The 18,246-nt window shown below is 36.4% G+C and overlaps 1 protein-coding gene across 1 annotated transcript in view; it reads left to right on the top strand.

The window, feature by feature from the left end:
* Positions 1–1,401: 1,401 nt before the first annotated feature.
* FAM98B (family with sequence similarity 98 member B) overlaps positions 1,402–18,246 on the top strand; it is a gene marked incomplete at its 5' end in the record, with an annotated part of 35,270 nt that continues 18,425 nt past the window's right edge. The window contains 4 exons of the mRNA XM_079701105.1: positions 1,402–1,472; positions 9,491–9,636; positions 10,790–10,924; positions 16,853–17,031. Of these exons, the coding sequence (XP_079557231.1) occupies positions 1,402–1,472; positions 9,491–9,636; positions 10,790–10,924; positions 16,853–17,031 (531 nt within the window). The remainder of the gene's footprint in view (positions 1,473–9,490; positions 9,637–10,789; positions 10,925–16,852; positions 17,032–18,246) is intronic.

Here is an 18,246-nt window from a genome sequence, read left to right as displayed (position 1 = left end):
TTCTTTTTCTTTTTTTAAATTGCTTATTACATCAGTTAATGTGTTTAAAATCTTCCTTTGTGATTGTGGATTTGCCTATTTCTCCTTCAAGTTTGTTAAGTTTTTTATTTATATATTTTGAGGCTGGTTATTAAGCAAGTAAACATTTAGGGTTGTTATAGCATTGTGTTGTCTTGACACATTTATCATTATGGAATGTCCTTATTGATGTCTCCTAAGGTTACTAAGAATAGTACTTTCTATGACTTCAACTCTTTGAGAGAGGCAATAACCACTTAGAACATACATTCTCTGTCTTTGGTTTAGAGATGAATTCAAATACATTAAGCTGCAAATAATTTTATACTTAAGCCTGGGTATATGGTAGAGGAGTCATTTATTGATATTTGTTCAAATTTATGTGTAAGCTTCCCTCAGGGGATTTTGCAAATTTATCGGTAAGCTTTTTATTTTTAACAGTGATTTGGGAGGTGAGAACATTAATGTCTTTAGTGCATTAGGGCCAGGGATGTTATGTATTCTGTGAGGCATGGGACAGTCCTTTACAAGGACCAATAGTTACTGTTTTGCACAACTTTCAATAGTTCATTTGGTTATTCATTTGGGTGATATAACTGTTAATGATTTTATGCTCTATGCTGACTCTTTTACATATGAACCCTAAAATATTTTTTGTATTCTTTAGATAGACACTGAATTCTCCATAAATAGTACACAGAGGGACTACTGTGTTTTGTTTGTTTGGAGTTTTATGGAGAGTCAGTCACAATTTTGGAAAAGCACATCAGCTACCCTATTCTGCCCATGGAATTTTTGTTTTTTATACAACTCGCCTATATTTTGTCAGCAGTGCAACACATACTCTGTATGTGTGTTGAAGAGGATTCTATAGATAGATGCAACCATCTGATCACTTCATTGATCTTCTACATTTCATAATGAAACAATATTTTGTTATAAATTTCCTTCTCTCTATTTTTCTTTAAAGTTGGAGCTTTGTTGTGTATATTCATTTAAAAATTATTTGTTTAGGTACATGATATTATGTACAACTTTAGCTCAAGATAATTAATATTTCATTTAGGGATTTTTGTTATAAAAAGGGAAAGCCGGAATCTGATCGTTGAGAACTTGGTAGAATCACAATGTTTGCTAAGACAACTCAAAGAAGTCTTTTTATTTCTACTATTTATTGTTATTATTATTTTTTAAAGTTACCATTGTTACATAAATTGGTTTTAGGCAGGAGAGCCAATTGCCTCCGGGCCGGGAACGTTTTGTCCCCCAGTGCCAGAGGCACTCCTAGGCAGTCCAGGTTGAGAGCCGGTCGGAACCTTGGCGCCGCGACGCCAGTTTCCGGCGGGCTCCTTAGAGCGCGGAACAGCTTTGGGCCGAAGGACCATGAGAGGGCCGGAACCGGGTCCCGAAGCTATGATGGAGGGGGACGTGCTTGACACTCTAGAAGCGCTGGGGTGAGTAGTCCTGGGACCGCCTTTCCCCCGAAAACGTAAGCTGTCCCTCCGCTTGGCTGCCTCAGTCTCCTCCCCGTGGGCCTTCGCTGAGCTCTTGCCGCTCGGTGCAGGCCTCCGTCCCTGCCTCGCTGCCTCCGGCGCAGACAGAGTTAAGAGAGAGGCGGGAGAGAAATCCGCTTCGGGGGTGGAGCAGGCCCGGAGAGCTGGGGCGCTTGGCCCCCTCTTCCGAACTCCTTGCCTCGGAACTCCGCAGCTGGGACCCGCGGCGAAGGCGCGGAGGGCCCCGGCTGGCAGCACTCCTTTGGGGAATTAGTTGCTGCCCCGCAGGTGGTATTATTGTTGACGCTCCGGGGGAGAGGCGCTGGAAGCCGGAGTGCAGCTGTCGACTGTTGTCTCCTACCTTGTACAACCTGTGGATTAATTAGGGCGCGGGAGCGAATCTCCTGCTTCCTTGACCCGAGAAAGGGGTTTTAGTTCAGTGCAAGTCCATTCATTTCACCGTTCCTTCCATTCATTAACAACATATTAATTTGGTGTTAATCTGTATTCATTAATGCGTATTTGTGTGCTAGGCCGAGGAAGAAGACAGTTTTCAGATTACGAGTAGGTTACCTAGTCGGGGACTATAAAGAGTCTACTGGTGTTTGCAATTCAGGGTGGTTAAGTGCTATGAGAGCTCCTGGAATGATGTTAATACTTGCAAGCATGGGTATCAATACATGCAAAATAGTCTCTCCTTCAGCCTCATCCTGTTTTTCTTTACAGCCCTGGGGTCCCTATCCCGAATTCTCTTGTCCTGAACATTTATTTATTGTCTCTTGAACATACACCCTCCCCACCCTCCACCCCCTAATACACAAAAGTCAGCTCCAGGAGAACAGGTACCTTACCTGTCTTGTTCCCCAAAACATCCTACAACCAGATCTGCTACAATAAATAGTGGTTGGATGAATGGGTAAATGAATGAAGAAAAGTTCAAAGCAGAGACTGCACAGAGGTAAGCACAGGGCCAGATAGTTGCAAGTCAAAAAAATACACATTAATTAAAGACATTGGAGCCATCTGTGCAATTGTGTGCCCTGCCACATCTGGAGTTTCTTGGATAGGACAGGCTGTGCCTTTGCAGTGCTATCGTGAAGCTCGAACCACCCTCTCGCCCCCCTTTATTTTTCTTAAACCTGCACTTGCTTCTCTATCAATTGCTTCTTTGGGACCCTGATAGTACCTACTTTGCAGCGACTCATTGTTACAGAGCCTAAATATCCTGAATAAATATTTGTCAAGTGAAAGAACAGAGCCAGTGATTATTTAGGGGGCATTTTTACTTCTGTGAAATCCCGTGGAAATTTTCACGTAACTTGGTTAAGGAAGTAACCAACACAAAAAGTTAAAATAATTAAAGTGTTTCGGACCCAAACGTTTTGAGCTCCCAAGTATTCCAGATAAGACTAGTGGGATTCTATAAATAGTTTTTGAAAAATGGAAAGTCAGTGCTTTTTAAAAATTTCTTTCATTCTTTGAATTTGTTTATATTATAGGTGTTTTGAAAAATGAAGTTTGGTATAATCTTGGCTTTTATCAAGGAAAATTATTTCAGATTATTCACTATAGAAAGTAAAACAGTTTACACACTTTAGAACTGATTTTTCCTGGAATAATTAAGGACAAGATTTTGAAGTTTGAATTTTCCTATAATGATAATGAAAAGTGAAAAAAGGGTAATTGTTTATTTACAATATGTGTTGTAATTGAACATGTGTTTCAAAATCTCCATGTGGATTGTGAATAATGCATTTTCTGTTGTGATTAAAACATTTAGGATATCAGTGAAGGTACTTCAGTTTATCAGATAAAATAGGAAATTAAAGGGAGCAATTAAAAGGGAAAATCTATATGAAAGAAAAGTTTAGTGATGTAGTACATTATAAACGAAAACAGGGTAGTAGTAACTTAGTTTCCTAATCTGTGAAAGGAGCACGCTGGATCAGATTTCGGAAGTCTCTTTCAGTTCTGACAATATGATTTTGTAGAACAGTGTATCTCAACCCTGGTTATACATCAAAATCATGTTTAGAGCTTGTAAAAAAATGTTTCAGTCTGGTATATACCACCAGCTGAGTGAAGCATGATCTTCAGGGGTGCGATATAGGCATGCATATTTTTAAAAAGCTTCACAGCCTAGGTTGAGAACCATCATTGTGGAGGGAAATTTATTTCACGTATTTACTGAGCACAGCTGTATATTGGACGCTGTTCTGAGAAGTCATTGGTGAGCAAAACAGACTTGGTTCCTGTCCCAATGGAGCTTACAGTCTGGTGGAGAAAAAGACATGATCACACAAATATTTATAAACTAAGTGTTTCAAAGGAAAAGAACAGGGTGACATAATGTGGCAGGAGGACCTATGTAGTCTTAGGGGTTAGTGACAGATTACTGAGGAAGTGACATTTGAGTTGAAATAGGAAGGGTGAGTAGGAGTTAACTAGGTGACGTTGGCTGGGAAAGGAGGGCAAAGGTGTCCTTACAGTGAGAACAACATATGAAAGACCTTAAAGTGGAAAGGATCTGCCACATTAGGAGAACTGGTAGGAGGCTGATGTAGCCGGAGGACAGAGAGCAAGGACCAGTGTTAGAAGATTGGATCAGCAAGGAACAGGGCATGCAGCACCTTTTGGGCCATGTTGAGGATTTTATTCTTTGTCATGACAGCAATGCAACATGATTGAAGAATTTTAAATAAAAAAGGGAGTGATTAGATCAGGGGTCCCCAACCCCCGGGCCATGGGCCAGTACTGGTCTGAGGCCTGTTAGGAACCAGGCTGCACAGCAGGAGGTGAGCAGTGGGTGAGCGTGGAGGAGCGAAGCTTCATCTGCTGCTCCCCATGGCTCACATTACCGCCCGAACCAACTCCCCTACTCCCTCCGCTCCGCCCCCCTGTGTGGAAAAATTGTCTTCCACAAAACTGGTCCCTGGTGCCAAAAAGGTTGGGGACCGCTGGATTAGATGTCTAGTTTGAAAAGTTACCTCTGTCAGCAAGGTGGAAAATAGATTGGAGAATTAGTTAGTAGTCTAGGCAAGAAGTGATGGTTGCTCAGTGGCAGTGGATATAGAAAGAAGTATATTATTGGTCTTAGTGATTTGATTGGCTATTAGAGCTGAAGGAGATGACAGTACAAAGGATTCATTTCTTCAACAGGTATTTATTGAGCAACAAAATAAAATGATACACTTTGGAATCTCAATTGGACAGGGAAGAAAGTGAAGACAGCCGGGAGCTAGGATATACAGAGAATGCGGAGGGACCATAGGAACTGAAGTAGAGATGATATTAAGTGTGGTCAAAAGAGCAAGCTGGAAGGATAGATATAGTAGGCTATGGTCAGGGAGTGACGTTCAAATTAGTGATTTCGGAAGTGACGTAGTTCCAGGTGATGGCATGATCTGGGCGTGGCTTACTTATGTGCAGTGGCAAAGGTTGGAAAAAAGGAGGTTAGGGAATTGAGAGCTCAGGGTATTGGAAAGGGTATACATATGGACTTTGAAGAAACTCAATATAATTGAAAAAAATAGGAATGGAGAGGAAAAACTGAGCACAGGGAATGTTGAAGAGTGTCCAAGAGATTGATAGGTGGCAACCACGAGAGAAAGAGGGTGGCAAATCTGACTGGTCTGAGCCTGGAGAGAGCAGGAGATATTTATAAGATAATGAGGGAGTCGATCAAAAAATGGGCAGAAGATCTAAATAGATATTTCTCCGAAGAAGACATACAGATGGCCAAAAAGCACATGAAAATATGCTCAACATCTCTAATTATTAGAGAAATGCAAATCAAAACTACCATCACCTCACACTGGTCAGAATGACCATCTTCAAAAAGTCTACAAACAATAAATGCTGGAGAGGGTGTGGAGAAAAGGGAACCCTCCTACACTGTTGGTGGGAATGTAAATTGGTGCAGCCACTATGGAGAACAGTATGGAGGTTCCTTAAAAAACTAAAAGTAGAACTACCATATGAGCCTGCAGTCCCACTCCTGGGCATACATCTGGAGAAAACCATAATCTGAAAAAATACATGCACTCCAATGTTCATTGCAGCACTATTTATAATAGCCAAGACATGGAAGCAACCTAAATGTCCATCGACGTAGGAATGGATAAAGAAGATGTGGTGTATTTATACAATGGAATATTATTCATAAAAAAGAATGAAATAATGCCATTTGCAGCAACATGGATGGACTTAGAGATTATCATACTAAATGAAGTAAGCCAGAGAAAGACAAATATCATATAATATCACTTATATGTGGAATCTAAAAAAAGAATGATACAAAAATGAACTTATATACAAAACAGAAATAGACCCACAGGACATAGAAAACAAACTTATGGTTACCAAAGGGGAAAGGGTGTGGGTGGGGAGGGGTAAATTAGGAGTTTGGGATTAACATATACATGCTACTGTATATAAAATAGGTAAACAAGGACCTACTGTATAGCTCAGGGAACTATACTCAGTATTTTATAATAACCTATAAGGGAAAAGAGTCTGAAAAAAAAAATATATATGTATGTATAACTGAATCACTTTGCTGTGCATCTGAAACTAACACAACATTGTAAATCAACTATATTTCAATTAAAAAAAAAGATAATGGGGGAGCAGTGATATGGATGCTGTATTGGGAAGCAAGGAGGACAAAAAACCCACCATTTGACCGTCAGGCACTTAAGAGTAAAATACCCAAAGTTAGAGGTAGTAGGGATAAATCTTTCTGAGAAGACATTGACAGAATAGGAGAATTGTTGTTTATGGATGGAACATATGGAAGAGTTTGAGAAGCAGGAAGAAGTGGAGAGCTGGATCAGAGGCAAGCCAGTAGGGTGGGTTAATGACAGGGGGAAAGAAAGGGTCTAATATTTTATATGTTGGCCAATGAAAATAGAAAACAGAAAGTAAATTAGACCCTGGCTGTGTCTTCGTGAAGGTTTACCAATGGTCCTACTGGACTGAAGGTTTGGTTCACCCAGCTTAGAGCAGTGTCAGATCAGCAACTATGGTTCAAGTGTGCATGGCCCTGGGGGAGCCTAGGCCTAGGGGAGGTGTCCCCAGTTACTACTAAGTTATTACTCTTTGGAGTTACTCTTTGGAATAAGAGTAGCACTTTCCTAATAGAAAAAACTAAGCATGATAATAATACCTATCTTATAGGATATTGTGACAATTAAATAAGGTAGTATACATACAGCACATAGCACTGGCCTAAGATTAGTTTATAAATGTTAGTTGCTCTATGATTATGATTGTTATTAGATATTCAGGTTTGTTAAATGCATTTATTTTTTCTTTTTCTTTTTACCTATTTTGATGAACTGAGGCATTAAAGCTTGTGTATTCAGGATTTAGTATTTTTGGTGATTTAGTAAATTTTTGCTGAATTTTAAAATTGGCATTTCAGTAAAAATAACTTACCAATAATATGAATTAGTTAAATATTTTCAGGAGCTTATGATTATTGCTTTATTGCAGAAGTGAAAGCAAGTAGGGGGAAATAAGATATTTACTATTAAGTCTCAATGTGAGGTGCTGTAAGACATGGTAGAAAGGTAATACAGGGGAACCAGTCTTGGTTGGAGGAGCAGAGACTGGTCTAGTCCCAGCTATCTTTACCTGGCTGCATTACCTGGCCAGGTTATTTACTTTGTTTCCTTATTAGTGTAGACAGAAGTTTGAGTTCACATGGAGCATTTGGGGTCAAATCTGGATTTAAGTCAGAGTGTCGTCATTTATCTTCTGATATTATCTTCTGGTCCTACAGAATTAGGATAATAATAACTTCAAATTATTGCTGTAAAGAGTAGATGAATTGGAATATTCATCTGGCCTGCTACTTAAGGCAGGTATCCTAACCTTGTTGAACCTTAATTTCTTATCTGCAAAATGGGGCTTTGAAGATACTCACCCTTCGTGAAATATGACCAGAGAATTTAGAGAAAAAGAAACACAAATGGCCTTTAAACATATCAAAAGATGTACAGTCGTGCCATAAGAGAAATGTAAATTAAAACTATACTGAGATACCAGATGGTCAAAAATCCAAATGTTTGACATGAGTCAAATGTTTGGTAATTTATGGGTAATGGATACTCTTCTACTTTAATGGTACAACCCCTGTATAGGCAAATATAACATTATCCAGCAAAGTTGGATAGCCATTTACCCTTGGATCCAGTGATCCCACCTCTAGAAATCTATCCCAGATATACACTGACAAAAATTTGCACAATTTTTTAATAGCAAAGCATTACAAAAAACCAAAATGTCCTTCAGATATTTGTCCTTCAAATATTTGAATAGTATCTCTACAGATCTCTAGTATATATAAATATGTGTCTGTGCGTGTGTATGTGTTTAAGAAAAGGAATAGAACAGTAGATAGTAGGCTGCCTTTTATCTAAAAAAGATACATTTATGTATATATATATATATATATATATATATATATATAGTGTATATATATGTTTATGTTTTAAAACATTATGGTTTGACAACCCCAAACTAATAAATATGGTTTCCTATGAGGAAGAGAGGAAACAGGGTACTAGATGGAACAGTATTAAGATTGCAACCTAGAATTGTCTGAATGTACCTTGTTTTGTTTTAGACTTTGAAACCGTATAAATGTTTTACATAATTGTAAAGCAAAATTAAAATGAAATCAAAAGAAAAAAACAGAGACAAATCCCTAAAAATTAAAAGCAAAATGAAAAAAATATCTATCAGTGTATTGAGTAGGAGGTTTAATCACATGGAAAGGAATTGTTTTTCTATACATCCTTATTGTAGTATATTCTAAAGATAAAAATATAAATTGTTTTCATTAATTTTATTTTTAGTAATACTGTTTTTTCTATTCTGAAACTATGTAATTTATGTTATTTTTATATTTACTAGGATTCTGTAAATGTCATAAAAAACCAGCATTTTCATTGTAAGAGAAAAATAGATAAAAATGTAAAACAAAATAGGTAAAAACCCTATAATTCTAAATTTGAACTGGAAATAGTAGTGTGAAGTCCTGATATAATTTCTTTTAAAAAGGTACAGATACAGTGACTAACCTTTACGACCAGATTGTGTATTCTAAATACCATTGAAGAGAATCAGGGCTTCTTGGAAAATGGCTGATTACAGGTATAGGGGAGGAACATATTGTCATAGAAAGCAAGGAAAATATTCAAAGAATAATGGGGACAAGTCAAAGGACTCATTGAGTAACATGAATGTGCTCCCACTAATCAGAGATAGGACAATTTGAGTATCAAAAGAAAAATAAATGCAATGGATTAAAACCCATCAACTGCGCTAAAACTTGTAAGTTTAATAATGTTGGGGGGGGAAGCTCAGTTACAGAAAGAACAGTAAAAGTAGAAAACTGGTATCAAATTCAGTTAAGATAATATATAAAAATGGTTTGAAAATTTAAGGCTCTATTCAACTACACTTTGTAGCAGTGTTTGAAAGTATAAAATTATAAAAGAAATGGTTATGGTTAAAATAATCTCATATGTCCTCAGTTTTAATTTTTTAAATTTAAATTTGCATCTGTTCTTTTTTCACTATATTACCTTTTTCTTATTCTTGTAACTAGTATAGTTATTGGACTCTATTCTATTTGACTTTGTTTTATGTAATATTTATCTTAAAATTGGTTGATAATTTTACTAAAAAATTTTAAAACAAAGTCAAATGTTAATTATATAGAGCTGAAATCAGCAAACTATTTCTGTAACAGACCAGATAGTAAAAATTTTAGGCTTTACTGGCCACACTGTCTCTGTCATAAATACAGGGAAACAGCCAGAGATAGTTTGTAAATGAGTACAGTTGTTGGCTGTGTTCCAATAATATTTTATTTACAAAGACAGGCAGCAGACGTTGAATAAAAAGTATTAGGTGTATTAGGGTTTTGTTTGTTTGTTTGTTTTAACCTTTTATATCTTCCTTTCTAGGTATAAGGGACCACTGTTAGAAGAGCAAGCCCTTATAAAGGCAGCAGAGGGTGGACTATCTTCACCTGAATTTTCAGAGCTCTGTGTTTGGTTAGGCTCTCAAATAAAATCATTGTGCAACTTGGAAGAAAGTATCACTTCAGCTGGTATTGCTATTGAGTTTTATTTACTTTTCTGTTTACTAGTAAAATGAAATGATAGGTTATGATTTACAGTTTTATCTATAATGTGCTCACTGTACAAAGAAAAGTCATTACTACAAAGAAATTCAATATGTGATTTAAATATCTTTGGATTAAATTTTATATTGATTAATCCAAAATTGGTTCTTAAATTTATATAAAATTATAAATGTTGTTTATCTGCTGTCTTGAACTTAGTATTGTTCTTTAGAAAAAGAAGAGTCTGAATTTGGTTATTTTAAAAGGTTAATTTCTGAATACTGCTTATTTTGAATTAAGGTGTTTTTTTTCCCTAAAGTATGCATATATGTAATCCCTAATTTAAGTTGTATTACCAAACCTATAACTCAGGACATGGATTCACATAGGAATACGTTTATTTAAAAACTCCTGTACTAGCTCAGAAGGTTTATTTAATTCACTACTGTATTGGAAGCTGGAGTTCTTGTGGGTCTTTGATTGGTAGAATTTCAGACAGTGTAATAAAATGAAAAATAAAATTTGGGGGGGACATTTGCTAGGAGACCAATAGCCTTCCCTTCTGATGCTGTCCTTACTTTTAAATTGTTTTTTTCCTTGCCAAATCTAATAGAATTCACTTGAAGCTAAGTAAAATAAGCTGAATTCAGAACTTATGACACAAGTTCCCACATAATTAGATGATGAAAGAAAGATAAGCGCTGAGGCTTAATTCGATGATAGCATTTATTATCCAAATCCATAGAAATACAATAGAAATGGATCATTTGCTCTGAAGCCAATTAATAATTATAGCCATAATAATGCTTTTAATATTTTAGTTACTAACATAAAATATTTCTATTTTATCTGCTTTTATGGAAAGCCCATTGGAAGATATCAGAGATTTAAATATAAAAATATTTATAATTTCATGATTAGATACTTATGTCCTTGAATTTAAGTGTTGCTTTCCATATGTAGAAATATGTTTTGGTTACTTTGACCTAAGCTTTTGGGGTCACACATTTAAGGATTTAATGTCAAAGTGAAAATTTGGAATTAAATATAAAATTAAAATCAACTAGTGATAGATTTGATAGTATCAGATTACATGGTAAATATTTAGTGAATGTTTTATACCTTTTCTTGTTTAAAGGGAAAGATGATCTAGAAAGCTTCCAGCTTGAGATAAGTGGCTTTTTGAAAGAAATGGCATGTCCATATTCTGTACTCGTATCAGGAGATATTAAAGACCGTTTAAAAAAGAAGGATGACTGTTTGAAACTTCTATGTAAGTTATGTTTCTTTGAACAATTTAAATGCATGTGTTTAATCTGGTTTGTGTTATTTTCAAGTCAAGATTTATGAACTTTAATTAATGAAGCATTAGATATTTTGTGTATTAGAAAGTTTTTAATATTTGGCTTAAAATATGAAACTGACTCAGATTTTTATATAAATGTAGTATAAATTCTACTAATGTACTCTTTGAGATTTCTAACACTTATGATTTATTTGGCCAATATAGAATGCACAGTGTTTGTGACTTGTATTGTACTTCAGTAATTTTTCCTTTGCCTAATTCATCTCTTTTCATTTATGACTAATTGGCTAAAGTGGTGGTCTCCAAACTCCTATTTAATCTTAAAACTCTCTGAAACTAGGCTGCTAAGCAGATTATTAGATGATAGGCACTGAATGATGGTTCAAAAATATTTATTGATCACTTTCTACTGTACCAGAAACTGCTCTAAGCATTAGGGATGTATCAGTTTAAGAAAAAAATTGTGCCCTTGTGCCACTTAAATTTTAGTGAGTGTGACCTATTTTCATCAGGGGTGAATTTGGAGTACAGATTACCTATATCTAAACAATTTCTATGAATAACATCCATTTATTTTTATTGGCTCCCTTAAAATTTTTTTAAATTCAGTTTAATTTCATGCTATTTTGAAAGTTCTACAAGCGGTGACTATTTGAAAGAATTTTTCTAACATCTTCTATGATTGAAGATTTCTATTATTTTAGGTTGTACCATTTATAAAAAGATGCATGTGATATATTCCTCTATGTTCTAGTGTTAAAATGTTAGTTTCATTAGAGCAGAAATCATGTTTATGTGTTTAACTAGTGGTGGTGTTGGAAGTGTTGACATTTGAATTATCTTGTTTGTTTTGGGGAGGATAAAAATTATGTGCCCTTCCCCCATTTCTTACACTATTTCCTTGTCTTCCTCCCATTCAATGTAAGTCACTGATTTAATGAACCATTGTTATTAATGGGAGGTCACAGTAACCCTTAGGTGTATTGGGACAAAAAGGAAGGTAAGAAGCACTGGCCATGAGGAACTTTCATATAGATATAGGTAATCCTTAGATCACCTTATCCTTACCTTAGATATAGGTAATCTGTAATTCTTTATGTTAGTCAGTGAGAACTGTGTAAATCATCATGTTTCCCTTTTTGCCTTTGCTTCTAAGAAGCTCAGCAATAGCGGTAATATAAGTTTCTGGTCCAAATAAAAGTAAAGAGGAGATATAAGAGAGGTTGGTATAGTTTTTTCTGATTATAAAAATACATGCTCAGGAGGTGGGGTGAAATGGGGAATTGTTAAATGAGTACAAAGTTTCAACTGAGGAAGATGAAAATGTTCTGGAGATGGATGGATGGATGGTGGTGATGGTTATACAACTGTGTGAATGTACTTAATGCCACTGTACACTTAAAAATAGTTAGAATGGTAAATTTTATGTTACATGTTGAAAAAATACATGCTCATCATAAAAATCTTACAAAGTTGATAAATATGAAAAGAAGAAAATAATTTATAATTTTACTCCCCAGAGAGGATCATGAATAACTTTTCAGTGTATTTCCTTTTCCTTCTTTTTTTCCTTTGTACACACATATTTAAATAAGATTGAGATCTGTTACAGATGTAGTTCCTGCTCTTCCTCTTCTTCATTTAATGCATTGTGAGCATTTTCCCATCACTTAGTATTTTTTGAAAAAATAATTTAAATTGACTACATAACATTCTATGCTATGGGCATTTTTATTTAATAGATTTCAAATTTGGGGGTATTTGGATTTTTCTAATTTATCTATCTATCTATCTATCTATTTATGGCTATGTTGGGTCTTTGTTGCATGCAGGCTTTCTCTAGTTGCGGTGAGCGGGGGCTACTCTTCGTTGCGGTGCGTGGGCTTCTTATTGTGGTGGCTTCTGTTGTTGCAGAGCACAGGCTCTAGGCGCGTGGGCTCAGTAGTTGTGGCTCGCGGGCTCTAGAGCACAGGCTCAGTAGTTGTGGCACACGGGCTTAGTTGCTCCGCTGCGTGTCGGATCTTCCCGGACCAGGGCTTGAACCCATGTCCCCTGCGTTGGCAGGCAGATTCTTAACCACTGCGCCACCAGGGAAGTCCCGATTTTTCTATTTTAAATTAATTTCTTTGTTCATATTTTTGGTTACTTAGACAAAGATCATGAACATTTAAAAAAATTCTCTGGTCTAGATATATTGCCATAATTTGCTCCAGAAAGGTTATACCAATTAACAATTTTACCAGCATCTATTTCATCTTTGTCTTTAGTTTGACTACCTTTAAAACATACTGATATAATAAGCTTCTTCATGTTCTTTTAGAATTGCTTGCAACGTGTGTAAGATGAAAAGGGCCACATTCCTTACTATGTGGAGAGCTTTTATAGAGATAAAAACTCACTGGAAAAATATGTAAAGTACATAAGGCATGAAAAGGCATTCTACAGAAAAAAGTTAAAAAAAATTCCTTCTAAACATGAAAAGATGCACAGTTATCCCCCAGAGTTAAAGAGTTACAAAAAAAAAAAAAAAAAAAGGATACTATTTTTCACTTACCAGGCTAGCAAATACCAGAAAAAAAAAAAGTCATAATACAAGTTTGGGGGGAGTAAGCATTCTCATATACTACAGGCATTGGAGTGTGGTGGGAGAGTAATTGGTACAATCTTTTGGAAAGGCAAATTTTCAATAACACAATTAAAATTCACCTGTCTTTTGACTTGGCAATTCAATGACTAGGAGTTCATACTAACTGTACAAAGATATATGAAAAGAATGTTCATTATGGCATTGTTTGTAGTAGTTAAATAGAAATGGTACATCTTTGCAGTGATACCATTCTATAGCCATTAGAATGAGAGTAGATAAAATGTGTAAATATGGAATGATCTCTAAGATATATTGGTAAATAAAAAATATACAGAACAGGGCTTCCCTGGTGGCTCAGTGGTTGAGAGTCCGCCTGCTGATGCAGGGGACACGAGTTCGTGCCCCGGTCCGGGAAGATCCCACGTGCCGCGGAGCGGCTGGGCCCGTGAGCCATGGCCGCTGAGCCTGTGCGTCCGGAGCCTGTGCTCCGCAAGGGGAGAGGCCACAACAGTGAGAGGCCCATGTAACAACAACAACAACAACAACAACAACAAAATATATATATATATATATATATACACACAGAACATGTATCGTATGCTCTTGTTTCTATAAAAGAAATAAAAGTGCGTAGGTGGTAGAGACATATACTAAATATATACACACACACACACACACACACACACACACACGCCTAAAAATATGCCCAAGAAACTAACACTGGTGATTGCCTCGGGGGAGGGGGAATCTGAGGATCTGTGGTGGGAAGAAGACTTTTCACTGTATTATTTTCCATCTGTGGGGATTAGCATTTTAAATACTAGACTGAACTCTTGTTTGTACTGTTACATACAGCATGTTTCCATAGAACAAAGACAGACTTCAGCCATGGTTCTGCACAAAATATAAATTTTTGAAGAACTGGTGGTCTGCTTAATGAAGTTAAAAAATCAGAGGGACCTTGGCATAGTCCTCATATGCAAAGTTTGATACATGTTGGTCTTAACTTTTTGTGGGTTCTTTAGACTATCGTGTGTAGATTACATGGAAAAATCTTAAATTAGTGGCTCTCAATCCTGCCTGCCCATGAGAGTCACCTTGGATCTAAAACCACACAGATTCCCAGATCCTACTTCAGACCTACTGGTTCAGAATCTCTGAGGGTGGGACCCTGGTACTTGTACTTTTAAACAATTTCTCAGATATTTTTTTTTTTTTTTTTTTTTTTTTTTTTTGTGGTACGCGGGCCTCTCACTGTTGTGGCCTCTCCCGTTGCGGAGCACAGGCTCCGGACGCGCAGGCTCAGCAGCCATGGCTCACGGGCCCAGCCGCTCCGCGGCATATGGGATCCTCCCAGACCGGGGCACGAACCCGTATCCCCTGCATCGGCAGGCGGACTCTCAACCACTGCGCCACCAGGGAGGCCCTAAACAATTTCTCAGATATTTTTTCTGCTCAGCTGAAGTCGAAACTGTTGTATTAAATTGTGTGTGTGTATAACTTTAACTAAACAAATAAAAACAAACCCCAATATCTTAACTGTACTGTTGTAAAAGTTAATTTTAAAAAAGACTGTAATGATTTAAGATAATTTTTTGCTTTCCAAAATGATATTTTTTAGGTTTTTTTAAAATTGAAATAGAGTTCACATAAACTATTGTTAGTTTCAGGTGTACCACATAGTGATTTGACATCTGCATACATTATTAAATGGTCACCATGGTAAATCTAGTAACCGTCTGTCCCCATACGAAGTTATTACAGTATTATGGACCGTATTTTATATTGTGTGTTACACCCCTGTGGCTGATTCCTTTTCTATCTGGAGGTTTGTACCTCTTAAGTCCCTTCACCTATTCTACCGCACCCCCACACCCCTTCTCTCTGGCAACTACCCATTTGTTCTCTGTGTATATGAGTCTGTTTCCATTTTGTGTTGTTTTGCTTTTTCCATCTAAGATTTTTGAATGATTTTTAAAAATATGGCTGTTGAAAGGATGAAATAAAATGGTGACAGTGAAAGGACTTGTGAACAGCCTGGGGTGATCTGTCTTAAAGGCAGTTTTTCAAATTGCTCTATCTGCTTAATAGATCAGTTAAAGCTATACATTCTCCCCTGGCTTGAGCTGTGCATATCAGAGAGAATATTTTATCAGTCTTACACATTCTTAAGCATTTTAAAATTGTTGAAGTACAGGTGGGTCTCTCCTACTAGGCTTTAAACTCTTTGCAAGTAGGCACTATTTAGAAAAAAAATTCCTTCTGCCTTCTTTATTATTATTTCTTTTTATAATAAGAATATTTAATGTAAGATTTACCATCTTAGCAAATTTTTAAGTGTACAATATAGTATTGTTAACTATAGGCACTATGCTGTAAAATAGATCTCTAGGATTTATTCATCTTATATAAGCAGTATGTATCAAACTTTGCTTATGAGGACTATGCCAAGGTCCCTCTGATTTTTTAACTTATTTATTTTTTTTGGCTGCGTTGGGTCTTAGTTACTGCACGCGGGCTTTCTCTAGTTGCGACGAGCGGGGGCTACTCTTCGTTGTGGTGCGCGGGCTTCTCATTGCCATGGGTTCTCTTGTTGTGGAGGACAGACTCTAGGCGCATGGGCTTCGGTAGTTGTGGCTCGCGGGCTCTAGAGCGCAGGCTCAGTAGTTGTGGCGCACGGGCTTAGTTGCTCCGCGGCATGTGGGATCTTCCCAGACCAGGGATTGAACCTGTGTCCCCTGCATTGGCAGGCAGATTCTTAACCACTGCACCACCAGGGAAGTCCCGGTCCCTCTGATTTTAAAACTTCAATAAAACAGATCACCAGTTCTTCAGAAATTTATATTTAACGAATATAAAATTTATATTTAACTAAACTCCTTGTTTCCTCCTTCCCCGGCCTGGCAATCACCATTCTACTTTCTACTGTAGGACTTTGACTGTTTTAGATTCCTCATAAAAGTGATATCATTAGTATTTGTCTTTCTGCGTCTGGCTTATTTCACTTTGCACAGTGTCCTCCAGGTTCATCCATGTTGTCACAAATGGCTGGATTTCCTTCTTTTTTAAAGCTGGATAATAATTCCGTTGTATACCTATACCACATTTTCTTTATCCATTCATCTGTTGAAGGACACCTAGGTTGTTTCCAAATCTTGGCTGTTATGAACAATACAGTAGTGAATATGGTAGTGAAGATCTCTTTGAGATCCTGATTTTCGCTCCTTTGCATGTATACCCAGAAGTGGGATCTTTAAAGCATTCTTGCACATTTTAACATTATTTGTTTTTCCCTTTTCTTATTATAGTATTTTTAAGTACAGAGCTTCAAGCTTTACAGATATTACAGAACAAGAAACGTAAAAATTCTCAATTAGATAAAAATAGTGAAACTTATCAGGAAGTTCAAGCTATCTGCGATACCCTTGGTATTCCCAGGTCAACAACTTCTGACATTCCACTTATGCTGAACCAAGTGGAATCAAAGGTATTGTATTTGTTTTATTTTTCATTTCCCCCAAATTCAATTAAATGCTGATATGTAAATGTTGAATGAAAAATGAAAATACAGTTGACCCTTGAACAATGTGGGACTTAGGGGTGCTGACCCTCTGCAGAGTCGATAATTAACATAGAACTTCACTGTTGTCCCTCTGTATCTGCGGTTCGCATTTGTAAATTCAACCACCTGTGGATCGGATAGTACTGTAATTTTATTTAGTGAAAAAAATTCACATATAAGTGGACCAGCACAGTTCAAACCCATGTTGTTCAAGGGTCAACTGTATTTCCTTTAAGTACAAGATATACATTCTATTTAAAGAAACGTTTATCTTCGTGTAAACTAAATTTTGGATTTGGAGTTAATATGCACGTGACCTAATTTGACTATAAGTAATATTCAGGAATCAGATCTTAATGAGTGAGTGCTAGGCTTTGTGAAGGTTTGCCCTGATAGAAATCCTTTTACAAATTTAAGGGTCCCTTTCCTAAACAAGGTTGTATTACAGTATAATGAAAGAAGTAGAGTTATCCTATGAAGTCAAAGGCAAACTAAATTTCTTTTTAATGGATGTTGTTAATAGAATTGCAGTGTGGTTGTCTTTGGCAGTGAGCAAAGAAATGCACAATTTCTGGTGGATAAGTGTTTAGTAAATGTTTGTTGTATAGTGAATAGATGAATGAGTACCCTGATGGAGTAGTTAAAAACAACTAAAACCTGTGTACTTCTAGCTTTTTTTTTTTCCAGTTATTAAACTATCCTTGTTCCCAGTCAAGCCATCGATTAGAGAGAATGATACTCTCACAGACCAAATTCTGGCTTAATTCCTAGGTTTTGTAGGAGTCCTCTAGGGGAATAATACAAGATTCATTTTTAAGGAAAAGAAAATTTTCACCCTCAAGAATAGGTACTAAAACTCTGTTTTTAGATATGCTGTTTTAAACTAAATTCTTGAATAAAGTACTCTTTGCATTGATAATTTATGAACTGAAAAATAAAAAAGATTTGTCTTACTGAATGTCAGAGAATTTTAGTATCATTAAGGTGAAAACACAGTATAAAAACTTTTTTTTTACCCTAGAACTTGTAAACCAAAGAATAAGCCTATGAATCCCAGCTCAGAAACATTGTGTAGAGTTAATAAATTGCTCTTCAGAATTTGTTTCTCTGCATTAAGAATGATCTGGGGTTGGCTAAAAT

The sequence above is a fragment of the Hyperoodon ampullatus genome (assembly GCF_949752795.1).
Source record: "Hyperoodon ampullatus genome assembly, chromosome: 3".
NCBI lineage: Eukaryota > Metazoa > Chordata > Mammalia > Artiodactyla > Ziphiidae > Hyperoodon > Hyperoodon ampullatus.
This window is presented reverse-complemented; position numbering and strand designations above follow the sequence as displayed.